Here is a 23,592-nt window from a genome sequence, read left to right as displayed (position 1 = left end):
AAAAAAAATTTAATACAGTAAATAATAAATTTTTAATTAAATACAAAAGATAAAAATAATATTTAGTGTAATAATAATAATAATAATAATAATAATAATAATAATATAAGGTTATATTATATAAAAACATCCAGATGTTTACCTACATTAACACATTTTACAGCTTTCTTATTTCTGTGAAAAGAAATGGCTATAGAATTTTTTTTTTTTTTTTTTTAAATAAGAACTTTATTGAAAATCAGACAAGTATACAACAGGTGAACAACTTGTGTATACCATACAAATAAGCTCTGAAAGCGCCAGGGGATCAGTAGATGAAAAAGAAAGAAGTATTAAGAAAATAAACCAAATAAATAAATAAATAAATAATACAGTGTTACACAAATATCTTGTAAAGCTTAAATAACTATATGTCTTAACAGCTTTTTTGTTAGAACATTCAGAGATTGGAGAAACGTTTTGTTTGAGATTTATTGACAGCTCTAAAAAATTTTTTTTTTTAATTCTGATGTATGAATGTAAAATTTGTTTAAAATAATAATCAAATTGATCAAATCAATCTGAGAGCTGACCTTTCTGTCATACAGTGAAACCAGACAATACATTTCTCCAATGCAACATCAATTTAAGATAGATATGATCACTCCAGAGTTTGTATAGTGGCAAAACCCAGTGTTAAATGCACCAGTGTTAAATGCCTATAGACGCCTACAGACCTACGGAAATGACGCAAAGTCGCCAGCACGAGGCAACTTTGACGATGACGATGGCGGGTGACGTCACGGCGAAGTTAACGCGAGATGGCGCGCGCGACGCTGCAGCGGCGTGAGCAGCTGGACTGAGTTTGTTTGTGTGGTTTTTTGTTTTTTTTTTGAACAGAGCGCTGAAAGCTGCTTACTCCACTGAACCTGTCTGAGAGCAGCTAGCTCCTGCTGTAAGAAAGCGAAGACGTTCATTCCCTACGTTTCATGTCAGTGTAAATATGTGTGTCTGCTAAGTGGGTTTCTAGAGAAGAGCTGAACTTATTCTGGTGGAGGAAAGCGTCTAATGAAGATGGCTTCAGAGGGTTTCAAGCTGCTCGTCCTTGGATGTTTCTGGTCTTGGGTCTGTTTGACTGGTGGTAAGTTTTCTGTTTACACTGTAACGTCAATAACTTTCATACTGAACAGACAAGAAGTGAGAAAAGTGATGATAAAAAAACATTTTCCTGACAGATGTAGTATACAGTAGTAGTTTTAAAAAAAGAAAAACATACAAAAGCAATGATTTATGGTTAAAACCTGATTTGCAGAAGTTTAAATGATGAGCTGAGAATAAACTGGAGTGTCCTCTTCTTCTCCCAGACTAAGTTAGTAGTCAAACACACAAAAGTTTTTTTCTGTTTTTTTTCTGTTTTTCTCTGATCAATCACATAATCCAAGAATCATGAAGATGTCAGATGATTGAATTCAGCTCCATCTATAAACTACTAAAGATATCAGACATAGCAATTGTCATCTTTTTGTTAATTTTAGTATTTTATTTATTTATAGTTTCAAGAATGTTAAAATAAAATCTAATTTGTTGTCACCTTGTAAAGTAGAATACACCTTTAAACTTTAAAATCCACTGGATTATTAACAGTCATAGGTTACTGTTGAATACAAAGCATGGAATTGTGGGTAATTTTCACTGACCTCGGTGGACGTTTTTGGTCTTAAAACTGAGCTCCAGCTACCCCCTATATTTTTTTGGTTAGCTCATTCGCCTCGTACTGACGGGGTTAGGGGTTTGAATCCTGCGTCTGCCCTGCGTGCGCAGTGATTGTGTGTTCTCCCCATGCTTCAGGGGTTTCCTTTCCCAGTCTAGAGATGTCTGTTGTAGGCTGATTGGCATTTCTAAATTGTGCCCTGTGAAGGCTTGGCACCCTGTCCAGGGTTTCCCCTGCCTTGTACCCTGAGTTCCCTGGGATAAGCTCCAGGCTCCACCACAACCCTATACAGGATTATCAGTACAGAACATGAATGGTCAATACTTGGGTCAGTTAGGAGGCATTTGAATTATACAAGCTTTCATTCTTTAATACATCTGAGACACAGGAAAACAGTTTTGCATACACATTTTACCACTAAGCGATCTAAGTTAGTCTAGAGAGCATAGTAGGGAAATTAGAAGTTCTTTAATAGTTCGTCCACTGAGTACATATCCTTCCCGTAGTCAACTATAGATGTGAGTTCACTTGTATTAAGAGCTTCCAGTCAACACAATATGCTTCCGCTGATAACAGATCTCAATAGTGACTGCCAATTTCCTTTGGCTACAGTTGAGCTGGATATTGAAGCTTTGAAAACTGATGTACTGTTTGATGCAACTGAAAATATGAACGTTTACAGCCTGGAAGGATTGTTGATGTAGTCAGTTGAATTCCGTAATCAGAAACAATGGCAAAAATGCTAGGAAAATATTGTAAAATGCAAAAATATTATCAGAAAGTAGTACAGGTGTAGCTGTACATGTCTGTTCGGGAAGCAGTTAACAGTAAAGAGAGTATCTGCTATAAGATAGACACCGTATTTACATTTGCAAAGAGAAACTTTAATGGGATTCATGTTCCAGTGAACATTATTATTATTATTTATGATGATGGTGATGATGATGATGAACAGGATACTGCTTGAAAATTCTGTCAAAATAAGGTGCTTTTTAAGACAACTGTCTTTATAGTGACTTCAGAAGAAGAAAGGCTTTGAGCTCATCACCAATTGAATGCGCTGATATGATGATTGTTGCGAGGGTTGACTTTTTTTGGAAAATATTATATTAATGCATATCAGCACATTTGAGGGATGTAAACAAAAACAAAAAGTATACAAAAAGTATCATTCATAACTAGCATTTTGTTAAAACTAGTTATGAATAATTGCTCTGAATTTGACATTAGAACCATGTTACCACATAATATTGTCCTCCAGCTGCTAGCCATTGATGAGTCGCACATTTGTGTCTCTCGTGTCTGGCCACGTTCAGGTGGGGAGGCATCTGGTGGTGTGGAACCCTTGGTGGTGCCAGTCCGAGTGCCCAGTGTGCACTTATCTCAGGAGGAGATCCGGAGACTACGCTTCAAACCCACCGTGGGCACCATCCAGTGTTCAGAGGGTTCTGAGGTCACGTTCAACTGCTCCATTGACCTCACTGACATGGGACAGGACCTGAGTATCCTGTGGTTCAAGGATGGCAGAGAGATATTTGATGGCACGCAGACCGCTGTATACAGCCATGGATCAGTAATTCTGCTGTCCACTATCAGGTTTGAAAACCAGAAACTAATTTATAAACTTTGAGAAATAGAATGACCACCTATGATCATATTTGTTCCAGTAGGTTTGATTGGTGTAAGGTGGCATATATATATTTTAGCCTAAACCTCATGAACCTGATGAATGGTCCAATGTTTTGATCAGAATCCTAGCACTGTTTTGCAAACGTTTTTGGTTTCACATATTCAAAAATCAGCACTAAAACATAAGTCTGGTGAGCTAAATATTTTTTGTGCTTGTGCTTGAAAGCTGGTGCTATGCTGCTTGATGTGATTTTCTGAATGATCTTGATTTCTCACAGTATTAAGAGCGTTCAGCGAGCTGACTCTGGTCAGTACCAGTGCAGACTGAGCGTCAGTAACAAAGTGATCGAGTCAAATCCCATCATCGTTGAGGTTGCTGGTAAGTTCCTTATTATTATGACATTGTTCAGAAGGAAGTTCTTATGTTAGTGAATTTATGAACAAAGTCTCAGGGTATCTGGTTGTCTCAATGCAGGTTTACCAACCTTTACTAAACAGCCAAGTGATGTAAATGTTACCAGGAACAGCTCCTTCACGTTGACCTGCGAGGCTGTGGGTCCCCCAAATCCGGTCACAATTATATGGCTTCTTAAAGGCCAGAAGTTAAACCAAACCAGTCCCTCTCCAAGCACCATAACTATCCAAGGTAAGGGTTTTGCTCGTGGATCCCAAACTTTGCTGTTGCTGATTTTGTTAATCAAGCATTTGACCTTTGACCTGTTTAAGATTTGGCATTAGTTACCAACTATTATAAACTTAGTTGCAAAATTTCTGAAAGGTTTTAATTCATACGTACATTCAGCAGTTTGATTAGATCTCTGAATTATGGGAGAGTACGATTTATTTCAGATTATATACTGTAGATCATAGAATATGGGTATACTGAATAATACATATATCAGTCTTGGCATGTTCTGTAGGTAATAAGCATTATGATATCCTGCTATTCGGATTATTCACGCCATTCATATTCCACCACTTACCAAACTGGTTAAAACAACAGGAAACACATGAGAACCTCTAAGTATTCAAAGGGAAATGAGGTGGTAAAATCAGATTCCTCAGGGGTCAGAAAAATGCAAAAAAGGCAGTGAGTCACATATCTGACCCATGGCCACATCACCCAGAATCTTAAAACAGTGAAATAACGACATGGTTATCAGTATTTGGGAGGTATTTTCTCTCTGTGAATAACCCTGGATGTTTAGAAGTTGTCAGTCAGATTATGTCATACACATCTGTATTAAACACTAACAAATTCCTTCCTTTTTGCTTTGCGCCCCTGTTTTTGAGAATATAACCACTTTTCCACATCCGCAGTATTCTACCAGAGCTTAATATAACTGCACCGTTTCCTGAACTCGCACCGTTCTTGAGTTCTGGCATTGTATTGACAGAATGCTATTCTGCCTTGCTTAGACCGTTAGACTTTTTATTGCTGTCTCCACTACAATAGCCCCCAATATCAGTGTAGGGGATTTAAAGCCATTTCCACAAAGCTAGTGCTGAAGGAAAACACTCAGGCCCTGGTGAAATGTGCTGTATAAGATCCCTAAGTTGGACTTTGATTTATCAGAAACGTCACGCTGAGCCACTGGCAGTCTGTTGGATTTTGTGTAGGCACTAAGCACCAGTGGAATCTGATACAGGCAGCGAAAGACTGCATTGTAAACTAAGCATTTTCTGGGTTGAGAACAGGTTGCAAGTCATCTGTGAGTTTATTTTGCTTCTCTTGGCTGCACTGTAATTAGTGCAGTAATTAGTTCATGTTATTTATAACATATTCTATTTTATACGTACAATGTTTTGTCAACTGCACTGGAAAAGTGTTACTGAATCACAAGGGTTACTGAAGTTTCAGTCACGACGTGTATTAATGAGATACTTTCCCTCAGCTTGGTTAAAGTGACACTACATTCACACTGTTAAACTTCTGGTTAATCTCGTTTATCTTCATTTAACAACAGACCACTCATCTAGAAACAATAAAGACTGAGATGTTGTGAAAGTGGGACCAAAGAAGTTAAAGGTCACATTTTTTGCTTTGTTCAGTGTGTGTGTGCTGAGAGACGAGGGGAAGATGGAAAAACGGGGGAGGGGACGGAGAGTGTGAGGAATGGGGGAACGAGCGTGCCCGAGAGAAAGAGATTAGCCACACAAAAGAGCTCATTGAGGCCCTGGCTGCGGAAATGTTCGAGAGGAGTGAGGCAATACGCAAACGCTAACAGGCTACACTCACAGAAACAGAACCTGGGGCATAACTCTGCTGTCTTTAGCGCATTGTACTACCTTGACTGAAGCAATGAGACCCACCTTTCTACATTCTACATACAACTTATTGAGGAGATATTTGTATCTTTTAAAATGGTTTTGCCTGAGAGTGGACTGAATCTGCCTGTTTGAAAGGGGGCAGTTAATTGGTAGAGGAAAATGCAATTCACTGCTAAGTGTAAGATACCTGTAATAGACATTAAATTGCCTCTTATGTAAAACACACACACACACACACACAGAGAGGAAGCAGTTGGTACATCTTTACATTATCAGGCTAGAAGTGAAAATGAGGGTTGTTTTCTAGGCTGCTGACCGGCATATGACTCAAGATTGTGTTTTTCCAATAAATGCTTAGCAGGCACTCTGTATGCTACGAGAGAAACATTGTTGTTTTTAACCACACTCTTTTCTACATCTGTGTCTCTGTTTTTCTAATTATGTACTTTGGCAGCAGCAGTAGGCACTGCATACAAATGTGTAAGGTCATGTAAAGAGACCATTGCCACGCAGAAACACCAAAGCCAGTAATTACAGATCCTCAGAAACAGCATACCTCCTGGCAGCCAAACAGCTGTGAGATCTCTTTGCTGCTGACTTTTTACCAGAAAGTAGCCACCTCTTTGTCTTGTAAAACGCCATTGCTCTGCTTATCCTTTTTTTTTTTTTTTTTTTTTTTTTTTTTAAATAAATACCAGCTCTATGAATGAAATGAAAAGTGGGTACAGGCAGCGTTTCTTCATTAGATCTTTAGTACTTTTTGTCCTTTTTTTTTTATGCCACCATACTGTGGGTTTAATGGCTGAATGCTTGCTTCAGCTTGAAGTACAACTTGCTGAAGTTACATTCGTTTACAAACCTGGAAATGTCACTCCGGGAATTTCTGCTGTTAACAGTGCCACAGCAAGTTCCACTTTCCTCTAAATGAGAGGTCTGTTTAGTGCGTTAAATCCGCCATCCAGTATTTTTGAATTTCAACATATGCACTTCCATCTACTTACGTATTCACAAAGTGAATAAAGGGAATAGTCAGTGGATGTGGCTGACATGGCATCTGGGAAATGGCACATGATAAAGAAATTCTCTGATTACTTAAAATTTAACACAAAAAATGTAAACTTTACTACTTGTTCCTCTCCTACATGCATTTCACCTGAACTCGGCTGAAAATGGAGATACTCCTCCATTACTGCTAATGTAATAGTCTGAAATTATCTTCAATATCTGGTCAATAAATGTGGCCAGGAAACACTTACTGTCCCAACGAGAGGCCGACAGAACAGCTAATGTGATGCCATGAACTGTTTTCAACCTAGTGACTATATCTTGCTCCAAAGAGCTCATTTAAAAGTCTGTTTTCTCATCAGAAACTGGTGCATAGACATTCGTATACATGACTGTTACTCTGAACTGTGTGAACTGCTAAATGTACAAAACATATGAGATGCTCCGTAGGCCATGGGCAGAATATCCATAGCTGAGATTAGTCTGAGCTGGACATGGGTGATATTTTGACCCATGTAAACAATCCAACAAACAGCTTCCTGTTAATTACACGAAGGAGAGCAATAGTAGACCCATTGTGACAGCTTTTCTGAGCAAGCACGGCAAAAAAAGTGACAGATAAACAGGGACAAAAGGGATATTATGGCTATGCTGTCACTGGGTTTGGCAGGCTGCGGGCTTTAAAAGCCTGGTACTGGGTTTCATGTTCAGACTGAGAATTGCATACCCTATCAGTGGTTTAGTTTGACCACTGGAAACAAAGCCATAAGCCTTCATTGTGGCCTGAATAGCCAAAGTGATATGACCATGTTAAGGGTTAACAGGGTTTGGACACACATAGTGCAACGTACGTATGTACATGTGAAAGAGGATCTTGAATTTGTAAGTGTGGGCAGTTTAACCTCTCCCACAAACATCACCTAGTTCCACTTTTTGGAGCTAGCTGATATTCCTACGTGAATATGTGAATGCTGTCTTTAATAACACAGTGTATTCATTCATATACACTAATATTAAACTGCATTCCTCATTGATATAATTATCACAGTAATCAGAATTATATAATATCTCATGTCTTATAGGTGTGGACTCGCCCACTCAATACAGCTGTGAGGCTCACAATGCCAAAGGAGTCACCGTCTCCAGAGAGGCACATGTCAACATTAAAGGTAGAACAGCAGGAAGGGAATTCACTTACATTCAAGCAAAATTCCCACTTTGGAGTTGAAAATCTAGTAAGATTCATGAAGTTGCCAAAACCTCAACCAGTTGTCTCGTATATTTATTTCAGACTTTCCAGCCAAGGTCTCCAAAATTACCGTGGTGAAACGTGAAGCAAACAAACTCCTCTTAAACTGGACACCTGGACACGATGGCTTTTCCCCACTCAGTACCTGCCACATCACAGTAAATAATTTAACTTGATATGATTGATTGTGCAGGGATCGTGATAGTAATAGGAGTCACAGTCTAGCTCTTAATATACTTTTTTAAAAATGAAAAAGGCCACTCATAAAACTGACGATGTTGGTGTCTATTTCCTTGTTAATTAAGGCAGTTAAGCCTAAAGAAATTCGGGATGTTGCGCAATTAGAATCAAAATTAGATGAACACATAATATGAATATATTTTTAGTTCATTTCTAGATGATAAATGATGTTTCGTCTCTGTTCTAGGTGAGAGAGCTGGGCAGAGAGCTGGGCAACCCTACTAGCGTGCACAAAGTGTCAGTCCCTCCATTTTCGTACGAGATCACTGACCTGAAAGCCATGACCTGGTATAACATGAGTGTGTCCTGCACAAATGAGATTGGCCCCTCGCCACCCAGCTCCTGGGTCCAGAGCAACACTACAGAAGGAGGTGTGTGTTCTGTTGGAATTAAACAGACTTAATTTTCAATGTCACTTGAGTGAGGGTTAAGTTGGTTAGACCAATATGTTAGTGCAGTAAAAATATAACTTCTTGCCATTTGACACATTTGTTTTTGTTCCAGTAGATTAATCTAGTGGGGCCAAGTACAATAGTTGTGTCATTGCCTGAGATGCTTTAGAGTCTACTTTTGATTCGTTGTGAAGATGGCTTTTCTGTAACCACAAGAAATATTCAGGATTTTGCATTTGCAAATCTTATAGCACACATATGCCTAAAAGTCAGTGGCTGTTTTGATGCGAGGTATCCAGTCCAGCAATCATCATTATTAGAAGCTAGTTTTCAACTATTTTAATTCTAGCAGCCTAAGTCATCAAATTTGTCTATTTAAAAAGCTGGTGTTTTGAATAAAGAACAAAAACACAGAGCTACAATTCTGTAGATTCATTGACATATTCAATAAGAAAACATAAAATTGTTCTGCATGAAATTATGAAATTATAATTAGTTATGAAGCTTCAATAGATATAAAGTCACACATATAAAGGCACATTTTTTTTCCTGAAAAAAAAACCTTGTGGGAGTAGGAGTGGTTTTGAAGAGGAAATCTGCCTTTCCTTTAGGGCGTGTTCACATTATGTTTCCTGTGTATTCCTAAAGGAATGGCACTGAGATATTTTGAGTACTTCGAGACTGTCCTCTCATTTGCAGTCATGTGGTGAAGGGGCACAGATACGATTACAAGATGATTCTGGAAATTTAATAGTTTAAATCACCACTTGTCATCATGTCAGCTCCATGTTAGCTATGTGTTAGATCTCTACTTGGTTTCAGTGCAATGATATTAAAAGAAAAGCCTTATTCAATGTTTTCAGTTCCTTCAGTGGCCCCTCAGAATGTGACCGTTCGTGTAAACGAGACCATGCTCCTGGTACGATGGGAAGCTCCTCCTCCTGACAAGATAAACGGGATCCTACAAGGATATGATGTCCTTGTTTATGATGGGAAATATGTCAACAAGGTTAGTTGTTTTCTTGTTATTTATAGGTGAGTGAAGTTTTAGACAACGTGTTAATGCTCTCCGCTATCATAAGACATCTACCAACTAGGACTGGTGAAGGATAACACATGCTTCCTCCAAGGAATGTGAAGCGAGCCAACTGCATCTTTTAGAACTGCTGCTCTTGCTGCATCACATGGCAGTGTAACACTCTCAGAGGAAAGAACTATCTGCCCTCTTCTGCATACATGAGCTCATAGACGCCCATGATTGGCTAGTATCGCTATTATTGACAGGGGAGAGAAAGTAATGCCATTCTTCCACCCAGAGATCTTAGCCAAGTTTGCTGTGGCATCGTTGAAATTCAATCCTGTGATCGCCCAATGACAGGGCGAATCCTCTTCTGTTGCGCCCCTTTGCCTCAAATGGTTAGAAAATGCATAATATTTTTTTTTTCTGCTTAAAACTGATTTAAAGGGACAACTGCTCTGAATTGCTAGGAAAACACTGACACTTTCCTAACAACCATCCTCATGGGTGGCCTTGTAGGGAAAATGACACGGAGAATGCTTTTCTGTTGCGCCCCTTTGCCTCAAATGGTAAGAAAAGGCATAATATTTTTTTTTCCTGCCTAAAACTGATTTAAAGGGGCAACTGCTATGAATTGCTAGAAAAACAATGACACTTTCCTAACAACCATCCTCATGAGTGGCCTTGTAGGGAAAAAGGGCAGAACTTAGCAACTCTGCTTCAGTTGGAGCCTATTTTTTGATTAAAAAGGAAATAATATCCTGAATAAAAATTAAAAAAAAAATCAGTCAGATCCATAATATTGCAGTTCTTGGTCTTTATAAGGCATCTTTTGCATGATATGATTATTACAGGTCTAGAAACACTTTCAAATATTACAAACAGCACAAATGTTTTGGCAGTTCAATATGTGCCAGAAATTTACTTTAAGACCCCTGGCTTTTTTCTTTCTTGACAGTGAAAAAGTTTAACAGCTTGCAGATCTGGGCTTCTGAGTAGATCAAAAGAAAGGTGTTGGGATTGCGAGTTTGAATCCTGATGATGCTATCTGTGGATAATTGGCTGTCTGGGTGGGGAAGATGGCATTATTATGTCCCCTGTGACATTGCATGAGCAGCAGATTAAAAAGATGGGATGGCTTCATGTATCTCAGGGGAAGCACGTGTTAGCCCTCACCCTCTCTGCTGTCATGAGAGAGCGGAGAACTTAGCTAATGAGTGGGAATTGTTCGTGCCTACAGATTGGAACAAACCAACTAGCAGATCCAGTCTAAATATGATTATAAATTATCTCATGTTTTATGTGTGCATTTTCCTCACATATCACTTTGATGCATAAACTACAGAAGATTATTGCTACACACACTTATATAGTGAGTGAGTCATTGTGTACACTACGGTACATTTTACAGCATTTACAGTGAAAAAGAAAAGAGAAGGTCAGTGGGTCATGGGCCATTCAGGGCAAAGATGAATCACAAATGTCAATTATATATTTTCAAAGTAAACTATTATTCTAAACGGGAAAGTTTACGGCCAAGTGGGGTGTAATTCTGGAACAGGTTTCTTAAGTAGCACAGCTAAACCTGGCTGAACATTCAGACATGAAGCCTCATATTACATTTTATGTTTCAAATGTAACTTACGTCGTGTATTTCAATGAGTCAGTGTATTAATGACAAGCAATTTGACACTCATATTGCTTTATCGATAGACAGATTGATAGGTAGGTAGGTAGGTAGGTAGATAGATAGATAGTCATAAAAAGCCCATATTAGATAGGATAGGCCTAGCCTCGATTTCCAGTCACCAATCACTTTTACAACAAACAAGCCTTATATTTTGCAGAAATGTTTCAAATGCAAGCTGGTCACTTGCTTTAGTAAATCTCTAGAGGATGCATAAGCATCATCAAGCCTTTTGTTGATGTTTGTCTTTTTTCCACTCGCCTTCCTAGTGAAATTTCCATCATACATCCTTACGTTTTTAAGATGGCTGTACCTGAGAACTGCAAAAAGTCATCGTCAGCATTGTTCTGAAATGCCAGTCTGCTATGATTATGCAGTTGTTTTTGTGTAGCTTGACATAATACACAGAGTTAATGTTTCCTTACCTGGACTATGACCAGTCTCTTGGACAGTTTCTTTGTAGTTTTGAAATAAATAGCAAGACTATTCTCAGGAAAAGGGAAATGTATTTAGTGCTTTTGATTAGTAATAGTAATCAGGAAAAAGGATTTTTAACTTGTAACAATGAGGAACCAGAGATTAAATATTGTACTCTTAATGGTCTTGTCAATTATTTATCATTTATATCATCATATGTCATCATAATCATTTATATGATATGATTATTGATCATAATTTAATACTTTTACATGTTATACAGGGTGTCTGAAAAGTCAGGAACCAATGAGAGTAAAATAACGTACTTCATTTTGTATTTCTTCTTTACCACATACTCTACGTGTATGCGCTGCATCACCCTTCACCCTTACGCTCTACACATTTTCTCAGCCATTGATGGATTTTTTATGGATTTTGCTCAACATATTCAGATCGAGACATTTGCTAAACATATTCCCATTGACTTTTTTCGGACACACTGTATATTCACCAAGAAGCCAGTATATTATGTGAGTGACTTTTCTATATAGAGCATCAGTCTTCCTTTGGCAAGGGAAAAGGACATTGTGGAAATGGAATGGATTTCTCTCTAGACCATGAGTCATCATTGACTGAATGGAATTTCGTTGTGGAAGTGAAAAGCAAATTGTGCAGCTCTTTTCTCTAGCACTGATTCACCAATATGACTCTTGTACAACCCCAGTTACTGGAAGTGTGGAAGTGTGGAACAGCACCTGACTGCCCTCTAACACCTGTTACTTGGCTTTAATTCAGCTGGTGTGTCATCTTGGTTACGTGCATATTTAAAGACGAGTTGTTGTACCATGATTGGAATTATCATTACTCTGACTATTACCCATGACAAATACACGTTTTGATTTTACGGTCAGCTTCGTTAGCTGTTGTGCTGTCATGCCTTTGGAACAGAAGGAACAGATGTGATTGTGTCAAGCTGAGCTGTCTTTCAGTCACATGCCTGTCTGTTTTTCCAGTGTGCTTTAAGAAGTAGTCGTTCTTCCTCTTTCTTTAAAGTTTGTCACTTTGTGTTTCTGCATGATTCATCTTGTGACTGTGGTGTACCCTAAATCAGCAGTGTTTTCACAGTCTGACTTTTTGACCTTCAAAAGATTTTACTTTAGTTATTAATTTAATTCCTTTTTTTTTTTTTGCTGATGCATGTGTTAAATTAGTTTTGTTATGAATATTGTATGCCTGGAATTCAGGTGCTTGTGATGGGCTGGTATGTCTGGGTACGTGATTTCCTCAAAGGAGTCTTTTTTTTTTTTTAGGACAATTTGCAATTTTTTTTAAACTCCTCAAGGTTCAAGGTTCTTTATTTGTAACATACATATTACATACATGTGCCATATTAATGTAGTGAAATGTTTTTCCTTAGTTTTTCCAGAATATACTAAAAGCAGAATATAATGAATGAAATAGAAAAATAAAATAGAATCGAATCTAGTAGACAAATATAGACGTTATATGTAATCTCCGTGTAATCTAACTTTGAGCTCTTTATTTGTGTGTCTCAGATTCGCAGTATGTCCACAGAGGCAGCAGTGGCCATGCAGGAGTTTAACACTACATATACTGTGGAAGTGATGGCTTGCACACAAGCTGGCTGTGGAGTTAGAAGCTCTCGTTACCTGTTCTTTGTCCCAGAGATTGGTGAGAACCTCAGTTAATAACATTGCTGGTCACTAATGGGCAAGGATTCAGGAATGTAATTCCTTTTATTTTAGAAACTACCTCAACTTCATTTTTTTTTCTCACCTTGGAGAGTTCCTATTTGACTAGGTTCCTATTTGACACATCAACCCCCCAGTCAATCTTACACTCAGTGTCCACATTAACAGGAACACCTGTACATTTGCTCATTCTGTGTAAACTCTAGAGACTGTTGCGTGTGAAAATCCCAGGAGATCAGCAGTTTCTGAAATACTCAAACCAGCCCATCTGGTACCAACAGCTATGCCATGGTTAAAGTCACAGAGATCACACTATTTCCCCATGCTGATGTTTGATGTGAACATTAACTGCAGCTCTTGACCTGTATCTGCATGATTTTATACATTGTGCCGCTGCCACATGATTGGCTGATTGGATAACTGCATAAATGAGCAGGTGTACAGGTGTTCCTAATAAAGTGGACAGTGAGTGAATCTGACTACACTGTTGTTGTTTATTGAAAGTACTGATGTTTTAGTAAAATAATAAGAGAAAACCACTTGATCATACCGGTCCAAGATCCAAAAAAAAGGCTTAATCTTTCACATCAAAAGATATGGCAAGCAAATTGGATCAGTTTCATTTATCTGGAACCCAAATCTTTAACCCATATGAGCCCTTCATAAGCTGCTGACTTGGGAACAAATGATTGCTAAAGTTACCCTGTATTTCGTAGTTTTTGAGCATTAAAGATCATCATGCCATATTATTGGGTGTCTTTGTTTTGCTTGTATGAAGATGTTTACGTGTGTGTGTGTGGTTTTTTTCCAGATATGCCCTCCCCATCTTCCAGACCTGACACACATGGTTCAGACTCTGTGTACATTGTGTTGGGAGTTGCCTGTGGCGTCTGTCTTGTGCTGATTCTGATGTTTGTAGCTATATGTCTGCGTAGCCGGATATTAGAGACTCAACTAGGGTGAGTTTGAATACACGTTCTCGTCTTTCGTCTTACCTCACTTAAAAATACACTGTTTAAAAAGTTAATGTGCTGCGCATCAGTCGCATCTAAAATCACCCCAACAGCTTCAGTGGCTGGATGTTAGTGGGGACCCTGTGTGTGTGTGTGTGTGTGTGTGTGTGTGTGTGATTACGTTCTTTTTGTGAGCTGCCTAAATCCTAATACATCTCTTTCATAGTCCCATGGTCTGATGGTCTGGAAATACAAACAATAATATACATACTTTTCTTTTTCCCCATAGCTGCTACTCTGGGAGGTACATACTGTGCATCTGTCCATTTCCAGAGCTCGTTTGCTCATTCTAATTTCCTCAGCTGATATTAGTCATTTTGAAATTTTATCACATAAAAATAATAAAAAAAAGATCGTCTTGGAAAAGACCTAAATAACCCTAGAATCACTTGCATTGTAATGTAGACTGACCTAAAAACAGGAGGAGTGGAGGTGCCAAGGAAATCGCAGCTGGGGAGGAAATTTTTTCCGTGTAAAAGCTCTGTGGTATAGCTGACTGGGGCAGTGCTGAGGAGCTCCAGTGCCCCCAACTGTGTGTCAGGAGCAAACATAAATCCACCCCACCCTCCCATCATTCCCTGGCAGCCACTATGGAGCTTCTGACTCATACCAGATTCCTATAAGAATGTGTCATATGCCTATAGCAGCAATGTGTTTATTCGTTTGCAGCTTGATTCGTTGTGCTTTACATTCAAATGGCCGCTACTTTGATGCCTGTTGTTTGAGTTTTTCTATCTGGTGTCATTGCTCTGTGAGTCTCATGCGTGTATTTGCCTCCCCCTACAGGAGGTTGCTTGGAACCGGAGAGAAACTTTCGCCCATCGTCGAGTACAGACCTCAGAGGTCCTACAATCGATCGGCAATTGAAATGACACGTAGGTCAAACATTATCAGCTTTGTTTCCCTGCCTTTTATTAGGAGTGAAATTATTTTGGACATTTAACAACACTGTATTTACCAGATCATAAGTCTAATAGAGTATGAAATGCCTTCTAAAGAGAAAAAAAAAACATATACATGAGTTCGGTTTATTAGACACACTGATGTATAAAGCTTTCTTAAATGTTGTTTTTTAGAGTTATGAGAAAAACAAGCCTTAGAATATGGCAAACTTGTTGAATGGATATTGTATACTGCTAACTCTAGTCATGAATCTGTCAGTCAAAGAAAACCTTGTAACAAGTAACACAGCAAAAGGGAACACACTCAGACAAACATATGAGCACACACACAATGATTTTATATCATTATTCCATATAGTTTAATGTAGTAGTGTAATTCAGAGCCAAAGCTGTGTTCTCTTTTGCACTTTGAATGAGGCTTAGTTTCTATTTTGATGTTAATTTATCCAGGCACACAACACATTGATGTTTTGATTTAATTAAATTTTTTTTGTTGTTGTTAAAAGCTGCATTGTAATTTCAAATCTTAACCTCAGTATGCTTTGCCCATCTAGTCACAAACTTGGGTGTCAGTGAAGAACTTCAGACCAAACTTCAGGATGTGATGATTTTAAGAAACCTGCTTGCCATCGGAAAGATTCTTGGAGAAGGTTAGAACCATTTCAGCACAGAATGGATTGAGTTTTTATGGACTGTGGAACCACATTCTTCGTAAAGATGTTATATGGTGTTCAGGTGTGTCTCTTTTAAAGCTGTACCACTGACCTGTTTCTTTCCTCAGGGGAGTTTGGTTCCGTAATGGAGGGCCACTTAAATTGGCCTGATGGAACGACAGAGAAAGTGGCTGTGAAGACAATGAAATGTAAGTCCAAGTTTAAGACTGATTTGGCAAATGGTAATTAGAGATTTCCGTATACATTTGTTTGTGGCGCTGTGGCACACTGAGTAGCGTTGCCACCTCACATCTGGGAGGGTCCCAGGCTCCATCCTGAGCTCAGGTTACTGTTTGTGTGAAGTTTCTATGCATGTTCTCCCCCTGTTTGCATGGGTTTCCTCTGGGTTCTCTGGTTTCCTCCACCTCCAAAAAACATGCCAGTGGGTGGATTGGCTAAGATAAATTGCCCCTAGGTGTGAATGAGTGTGAATGTGTGTGCATGGTGCCCTGATTTGAACTGACCTCCAGAAATGGCAAACTCTAATGAACTTCCTTTAAAAAAAAAAAAAAAAAAAAAAGGGAATAATATCCAGTGTTAACCAGTGAAGAAATAAATTTGTTTTCATATTATTGTTGTAATGTTTAATTATGATGCACTGAATAATTATATACAGTATGTTGTTGTATATGGATTTTTCCTGTGTTTATATGGATTTTTGGTGCAAATTGGACCCACCGCCCCCTTACAATTTGACTACTGCTCATAGTGTGTTTCATTAAAAGTGGAAATGTTTAACCAAAGATTTGCTTTTTTTTCCAGTGGATAATTTCTCTCAGAGGGAGATAGAAGAGTTTCTGAACGAGGCTGCCTGCATGAAGGACTTTAACCACCCTAATGTAATTCGGCTACTAGGTAAGACGCCTAGTTTTCAGTTATTTTATGTCATCTGAAGAAATACTTCATCTCAATATGCAAAAATGCTGAAAAATCAGTGGGCTCTAGTTAGCATGTTTCTTGCCAGTTTTCTTTGACTGTGATCAGTGTTAGTATTTACATGTGAGCTATCACTTTAATAGCAGTGTTAATCTTACAGCCTCAGAAGCACTTGGCTTGCACAGCTGATGAAGGACTTTTGTGTGACACGTTCTGTTTCACTGGAAACTTTGTGTGTTATACTAAACCATGGGCTGTGATGCCCGTGTGCTTTTGAACATCCCATTCAAGATTTAGTTCCCCTTTGCTGCTGTAACAGCTTCATCCCAAAGGTGTTCAGTGGGGTTGAGGTCAGGGCTCTGTGCGGGACGCTAAAGTTCCTCCTCTCCAAAGAACCTCTTGGCAAAGGACTTTGTGCACAGGGGCATTGTCATGTTGGAACGTAGTCTTTTCAGCTTTCTTTTTTTGTTCCATTCATACAGGTGTATGTTTAGATGTGGGTCCAGGCCACTTCCCCAGGCCAATGGTCATCCTCCCCTTCATGAAGTATGGAGACCTGCATAGCTTTCTTCTTCGCTCCCGGCTTGGAGACAGTCCATTGGTAAGCAACCTTTAGTTTCTTTTTCTGCATTTGTGCTTATTTTTTTAGCTTAAATTCAATCTTGTTATTTAGTGTTTTGGGGGGTTGGTTGTGAAATTAGCTTTTTAGAATGTTATAACTCTTGATTTGCAACAAATTTTTGGGTGTGTGTGGGTACGTGGGTTTGCTGGTCCTCACAAGGAAAACTGTATTGTTTTGTATGTGCAAAGGGTAGGGTTAGTGTGTTAAGGGTAGCGTTAACAATAATAGCTGTGTCAATAATCATGGCAGTGGAAGGATGTGTATGTGCGTGTGATATGATTTGCACACTGTGTCTATCCTAGTATCTCCCAGTACAAACTCTTCTGAGGTTTATGATTGACATTGCTTCGGGAATGGAATACCTCAGCAGCAGAAATTTCCTACATAGAGACCTTGCAGCACGGAATTGCATGTAAGTAATATACTTTTTTTCTCCTCAATCCATCGCTATGAAATTTAACTGTAAAATTAAGTTCATTAATGTTTGGTTGCTTGCTAGGTGCAGCTAGATTAAATAAATACACTGGTTAATATGGGAAGGATTAGCAGATTCCACAAAAGTGCAAAATGAGATTATTAATTCTGCTTTAAAATTAGCTTTTCATAGTAACTTTTATATCACATTAAAAACAAGAAAAGGCAGTAAAGCCATATACAAAAACACAAGGCCACATAAGTGTATGGATGCTTTGTGAAGGCAAAGCCTCACAGTAAGGCATAGTCTTGCTGTTAGCCGTGATAAAATGTAGAGCAATAAAAACATCACAGTTTCTCATCAAACTAAAGGCCTAAACGCTTATATGTGGAAACCCACTTTCTGTCATCGCCGAAAAAGTACTAACCCATATTTATACTTATTATTCGCTATTATTATGTAACTGTTTTAAGCTCCTGATGTTATATTACTAAAGAGTTGTGCAGCTGATATTTGGTGGTCTTCAGTGGTCTAAACCTTTTGAATATTACCTGTTTAAGAGTGCTGTATTAATGTAAATATTATAATAATGTAAAACTCTTACTCTGTCATAGCCATTCTGTTTTCTGACGTCATTTCTTTATATGCTTTTTTCACTCATTCCTGTATATGTCTTACTAGGTTACGCGACGACATGACTGTGTGCGTGGCAGACTTTGGTCTCTCAAAGAAGATTTACAGTGGAGATTACTATAGACAGGGCAGAATAGCCAAGATGCCTGTGAAATGGATTGCTGTGGAGAGTTTGGCAGACCGAGTCTTCACCGTGAAAAGTGATGTGGTAAGAAGAAGCTGCACATTTTAAGAAGATTTCAGTTTAAGAAGGGATTGCTTAGTGTGTCAGAACAGATAACACACTGACATTTAAAGTGCTGTGACGCTTGAGGATTTGGAGTAGCTTGATCACATATTTAATACTTTTAATCATGTCTGTGTTTCCCCACAGTGGGCATTTGGGGTAACCATGTGGGAGATAGCTACTCGAGGCATGGCTCCATACCCTGGTGTCCAGAACCATGAGATTTATGACTACCTCTTGGAAGGCCACAGGTTGAAGCAGCCAAATGACTGCTTGGATGAACTGTGAGTGTCAAAGATTTTTGTCTTTTTTCTCACTGGCACATCAGTTTTCCAAAGCGCAAGCTTAGTTTTGTTCTGTTGGATTCGGTAAATCTTTTTGTAGTCTAGGACTACGCTTAATTTATGTCTGGAGGAAACCTGTCCTTAGGAGTTTACGCATTGCTTTTTAACTTTGTTTCTTTATGGAAACATTAGGATTAAAGCTTTTAAAAGCATTAACAAAGTCATCTTTGTGACTCAATTCCTGCATCGTATTTAGATTCACTGCCATTGTACGTGTTGATATTTATGTAAAGAATGAAGGACATTACCCGTCAATACAATATAATCAGCTTTTTTTGTATTTTGCAGGTATACCATCATGTTAAGCTGCTGGCGTGCCAACCCTGTGGACCGGCCTGATTTTACAAAGGTGAAGGCGATGCTGGAGAAGCTGGCAGAGAAGCTTCCTGACAAGAGGGACATCATTTACATCAACACCACTGTCTCAGAGGAGGAAGAAGAAAAGGAACATCTGGCAGAGGTGCCACTGGAGGGCCCTGTCCTCACCTCCTCACCATCCTGCAGCCGCCAGACCATGGACACGTCCATAGTGACAGTGGACGTCCACGAGAGCTCGGCTGCGGATGAAGATGACCGTTACGTTATCGTTGTCCCCTCAGAGGACCCTGGTGCAGTGGGACAGAGCAGTACTGTGGACACTCCACTTTTAGCTGTGGCGAATTTGGAGCAGGACACTGTTGACTCTTCTGGAGATGTAACAGAACTACATCAAGTCTCTAGTGATACAACACATTTACTATGAACTACAAACTACAAAAATAACAGCTACCTTTGTTTTGTCCATGGAAAAAATGATATCTTCCACTACAAATTTCAAATGATTTCTGATTTGATTGAATTATTAAGTACCAGTTTAGAAGCAATGTGTGAAAATATAGATAGAAACATAGATGCTGGTGTGTCTCTGCCACTGTAAATATATATGGCCAGTTTAGTTCAAGTTTGTTGTTTTTCCAGTAGACATTGTCACAAAGCTGCTTTACAGAAATCTGTGTGTAGATCAAGCTGACATAGACAGTTTAAAAAAAAAAAAATCTGTGTCAAGATCAACCTGAGGTAGACGGAAAACAACCTTCCGGCCAGCACAAGGGAGGCTTTTTATGAGGACTCAAAAAAAAAAAAAAAAAGTGACTCCATCCTTCTCTATTCTAAACAGAATATCAGGTAGATATTTAAGGGTTTGCTGGATTCACTGCAAAGTCAAACTCAAAAATAATGCAGTAGTGTTCTTAGCAGTGTCCTTTTAGCAGAACCTATGTACATAAAGTTAAATATGTATATTTCTGCAGTTGGAAATATGATGTCCATGAATAGTCCAGAGGTTTTAAAATTCTATGTATTGCTCTGTGTAACAGGTGTTTTGGAAATTAATTGCAAATATAAATATTTTGCTTATTATTAAACAATGTTTTTTTAAATATTGGTAATAAATTATTATTATTTTTTTTTTATTTTATATTGGGAATGTCTGTTCAGACACCTTAAATTCCAGTGTCAAATCAGTGCTGTTCTATGGGATGACATTTAAAGTGTCATAGAAGCTTCTAAATGCTTTTTATTTTCCACTGGTTTTGATTTTTAATTCAATCCTTTTTCAATTCTATTTTATTTGTGTAGTGTATTTAACAATAGATGACATGAGGAAAAAACCTTCAGAGGAACCAGAATCAACAGGAACCCATCTTCTTCTGGGTGACCCTGGAAAGTGGGATTATAAATCATTCCAGAGAAATCTTTTACAGGTGTAGAAGAGTAAAGGCAAAAAATAGTAAGCAAAAAAACTTACAAAAAAACTCCTTATGCTCAGCTTCTAAAATATGGTTCCAAAATTGGCTATGGTTAGGGTTAGGGCTAGGCTTAGGGTTACAGAAACCAGAGCATATACAGACTCCAAACTCAAGATTCTGGAAAACCACACAGAAGATTGGAAGGCAAATTTTTGACAGCTTTTAAATCCTATAGGCTTTCTTCTGGAACAAAAACAACAAAAGCTTGTTGTTGGAAGTCTGGAACAAAAGACAACCCCCCACCACTATAGAGCCCCATGCAGCCCATCCATGAAGGACAAGGGCTGCATCAACCCAGTGGATTCTGATGACAAAGATATGGGAGGTATATATTTCTATTCTGCCATCAGGCCATTTGAATTCTGCCTAGCCTTCAGGGCTCATGGCCTGGTCAAGTTCTAATCACATCAAGTGGTTTCTATGTTCCAAGAAATTTGTTTCCTCTGGACAGTCCAAAATCAAAAAGGTAGATCCCAAGGTCTTCTACTCCATGTACCTCTTAGTTCAGAAGATTGTTTGTCTGATTCTGTAATGACCTCCTATGGCTATCAGATGTTAATTGTGTTGCACAGACTGGGTCACATAGTTGAATCTGTGATGTACCTTTCATACCCTCATCACAGATGGATCACAGATTTTCATCTGGAGTTGCCTTTCAAGCACAATTCAGTGTCCTACCCTCTGGCCTCTCTCTAGATATGATGATGTTCACGAAATACATGAAAACATCTTGGTTGCCTCTGATGGCCAGAGGCATACGGGTACTGGCATGGTATAGGATGATGTGTGCAGGTGTGCCTCAGCCAGGGAAGTGACCATCCGGGATATGTCCACCTTCCTCGTACACATCACGGTGCTCAGTCTCATGGCGAACCAGGAAAGATCCATAGTACCAAAGCAGACTGTGAAGCTAGATTCATGGTGAATGATCCCCATCCTGTCATCCCAATTTAGGTAGGCCAGTATAGGTTCCGTTCCAGTTCTTGCTAGACTACTTGGACTGTTAACTGCAGCTGCAGTAGTTCCTCCTTTAGGGGCTGTTAAAAATTAAGGGACTATCAGAGATGAGTTCAGTCTACGAATCAGAAATACCACAGAAATGCCTCCTCGTCTAGGTGAGATGGGCATGGCACAAGACTCTTCTTAAAAAATGAGAATTGTTAGAATTGAGGCCTTTGAGAAACTGTCAAATCCTGATCCTTTCTGACAACATAGTGATGCTCAGGTACATACTAAATCAAGAGGTACATACTAAATCAAGAGTGGCAAGAGGTTAAAAGAATGTAGGTGAGGTAAAAATGAATGAAGCTCACAGAAAGGAACATACCTACCAGATCAGCGCCATAGTGCAGCAGATGTATATGCACCTATAGGTGGTGCAGCAGATGTGTGAAGTTTGGCCAGGTCCAGAGGGACCTTGTAGCACCCAGTGTGTGTACATGGAGGAAGACTCTAGAGGCAGGTGGATGTTTAACAGAGCCTTGGCTCACTTTTATTCAACTCAGAACTGTTACAAAAACCAAAAGTAAACACAACTGAAAAGGGTCGACGCCCGTCGTGGTGTTCGCCTTGTTCACGTTCAACTTCAAGTTCAAGTCAAAAGTTCAATGTTCCAGTTCATGCTCTGTGCACGCGTGTTTGTGTGTGTGTTGTAGGCTCTGTCACTCTCTCTTTCTGGCTCATGGCAGTTTCCTGAAAGGACAAAGAAAGTACACATAAATAACCTTGCCGTGATCACACACAGGCGATAATCATCACGCGTTACCTGCTGGTTCCTCCTGCCTCCTCTCCGTCCGCAGCCACCGGTCGATCATGCCACCACTGCCACAGACCTCTTTGCCAGTGTCGAGACGATTTACTATCGAGAGTGGTTCTCTCCTAGTGGAGCCAAACAGTGCTCTGGGACAAGATGGAGTAGCCCATGACTGACTTGGAGGCCTGCTCTATATGTTTCCACATCCTTCACTGACTCTGCCACAGCATTCAGTAATCAAACTACAATGATCTAATGGAGGCCCTGAAGGAGCCAGCAAGAGGCTGGTTTACTTTGTCGTCCACACCAGTCACCCTGGGGAATGTCTCTTCAGGTAGACTCAGTGTCACAGATGACAGAGAAGTGTAGCAATAGAAAAGTAGAGGTTTTGTCAGAACATAGCCTATAATAACAAAGTAGTTCTACTTCATTACTCTATACCCTTGATATTCTGTTCAGAATAATAAAATTAGGCCATGTGCTTGGCCTAATTTCTGTAATATTAATACTCATTTTTTAAATATCACATTTATATTACAGAGATCATCCACTTTATTAGGAGCATCTGTAGTGAGGAACCCATCCAAGAACAGGAATCTGAGGCTTCAGTGGACACGCGTTCACAGATACTGGACAGTTAAAGATTGTATAAGCATTGCCTGCTCTTTTTCCAATCTTTAACTGTGCAATTTCAGTGAACTTGTGCCCATTATAGCCTCAGATTCCTCCTCTGGGCTGGCAGGAGTGGAACCTGATGTGCTCTTTTGCTGTTGTAGGCCATTTGCCTCAATGTTCGGCATGTTGTGTATTCTGAGATGCTTTTCTCAGACTTCTCTCATCATAGAACAGCCAGGCAGTGGATATTTGTTGTTGTTTTTCACACCATTCTATGTAACCTCTAGGGACTGTTGTGTGTGAAAATCCCAGGAGATCAGCAGTATCTGAAATACTCAAATCAGCCCATCTGGCACCAGCAATCATAACCAAATTCATAGTCA

At 39.1% G+C, this 23,592-nt stretch overlaps 1 protein-coding gene and 1 long non-coding RNA gene across 3 annotated transcripts; one reads left to right on the top strand and one right to left on the bottom strand.

The window, feature by feature from the left end:
* Positions 1–848: 848 nt before the first annotated feature.
* On the top strand, positions 849–20,501 carry mertka (c-mer proto-oncogene tyrosine kinase a). Its single transcript, XM_034302899.2, has 19 exons — positions 849–1,120; positions 3,007–3,286; positions 3,598–3,698; positions 3,795–3,965; positions 7,678–7,764; positions 7,887–8,002; positions 8,272–8,455; positions 9,340–9,485; positions 13,155–13,290; positions 14,122–14,269; positions 15,110–15,198; positions 15,780–15,875; positions 16,007–16,087; positions 16,701–16,793; positions 17,297–17,415; positions 17,739–17,848; positions 18,533–18,692; positions 18,858–18,994; positions 19,343–20,501. The coding sequence occupies exons 1-19, from the start codon at positions 1,048–1,050 to the stop codon at positions 19,794–19,796; spliced, it is 2,781 nt and encodes a 926-aa protein (XP_034158790.1). The 5' UTR covers positions 849–1,047; the 3' UTR covers positions 19,797–20,501.
* LOC128318014 (uncharacterized) lies at positions 19,604–22,294 on the bottom strand. Of its 2 annotated transcripts, none has more exons than XR_008301431.1 (3): positions 22,169–22,294; positions 20,705–20,752; positions 19,604–19,740 (listed from the first exon to the last, which is right to left on the bottom strand). It is a non-coding gene; the product is annotated as an uncharacterized LOC128318014 (long non-coding RNA). The 2 variants fall into 2 exon arrangements; XR_008301432.1 differs by having other exon boundaries at positions 22,173–22,294.
* Between the last annotated feature and the right edge of the window lie 1,298 nt (positions 22,295–23,592).

The sequence above is a fragment of the Pangasianodon hypophthalmus genome, chromosome 3 (genome assembly GCF_027358585.1).
Source record: "Pangasianodon hypophthalmus isolate fPanHyp1 chromosome 3, fPanHyp1.pri, whole genome shotgun sequence".
NCBI classification, from domain to species: Eukaryota; Metazoa; Chordata; class Actinopteri; order Siluriformes; family Pangasiidae; genus Pangasianodon; species Pangasianodon hypophthalmus.
Note: the sequence above shows the minus strand (reverse complement) of the source record. Positions and strands in the feature narration are given on the sequence as shown.

What these genes read in the sequence shown, in the direction of transcription:
- mertka (XM_034302899.2), top strand. Translation starts at nt 1,048, where the DNA reads ATGAAGATGGCTTCAGAGGGTTTCAAGCTGCTCGTCCTTGGATGTTTC. An exon ending in GGCTGTGAAGACAATGAAAT is followed by an intron (nt 16,088 to 16,700) that starts GTAAGTCCAAGT and finishes TTTTTTTTCCAG; the next exon opens with TGGATAATTTCTCTCAGAGG. An exon ending in TAATGTAATTCGGCTACTAG is followed by an intron (nt 16,794 to 17,296) that starts GTAAGACGCCTA and finishes CCATTCATACAG; the next exon opens with GTGTATGTTTAGATGTGGGT.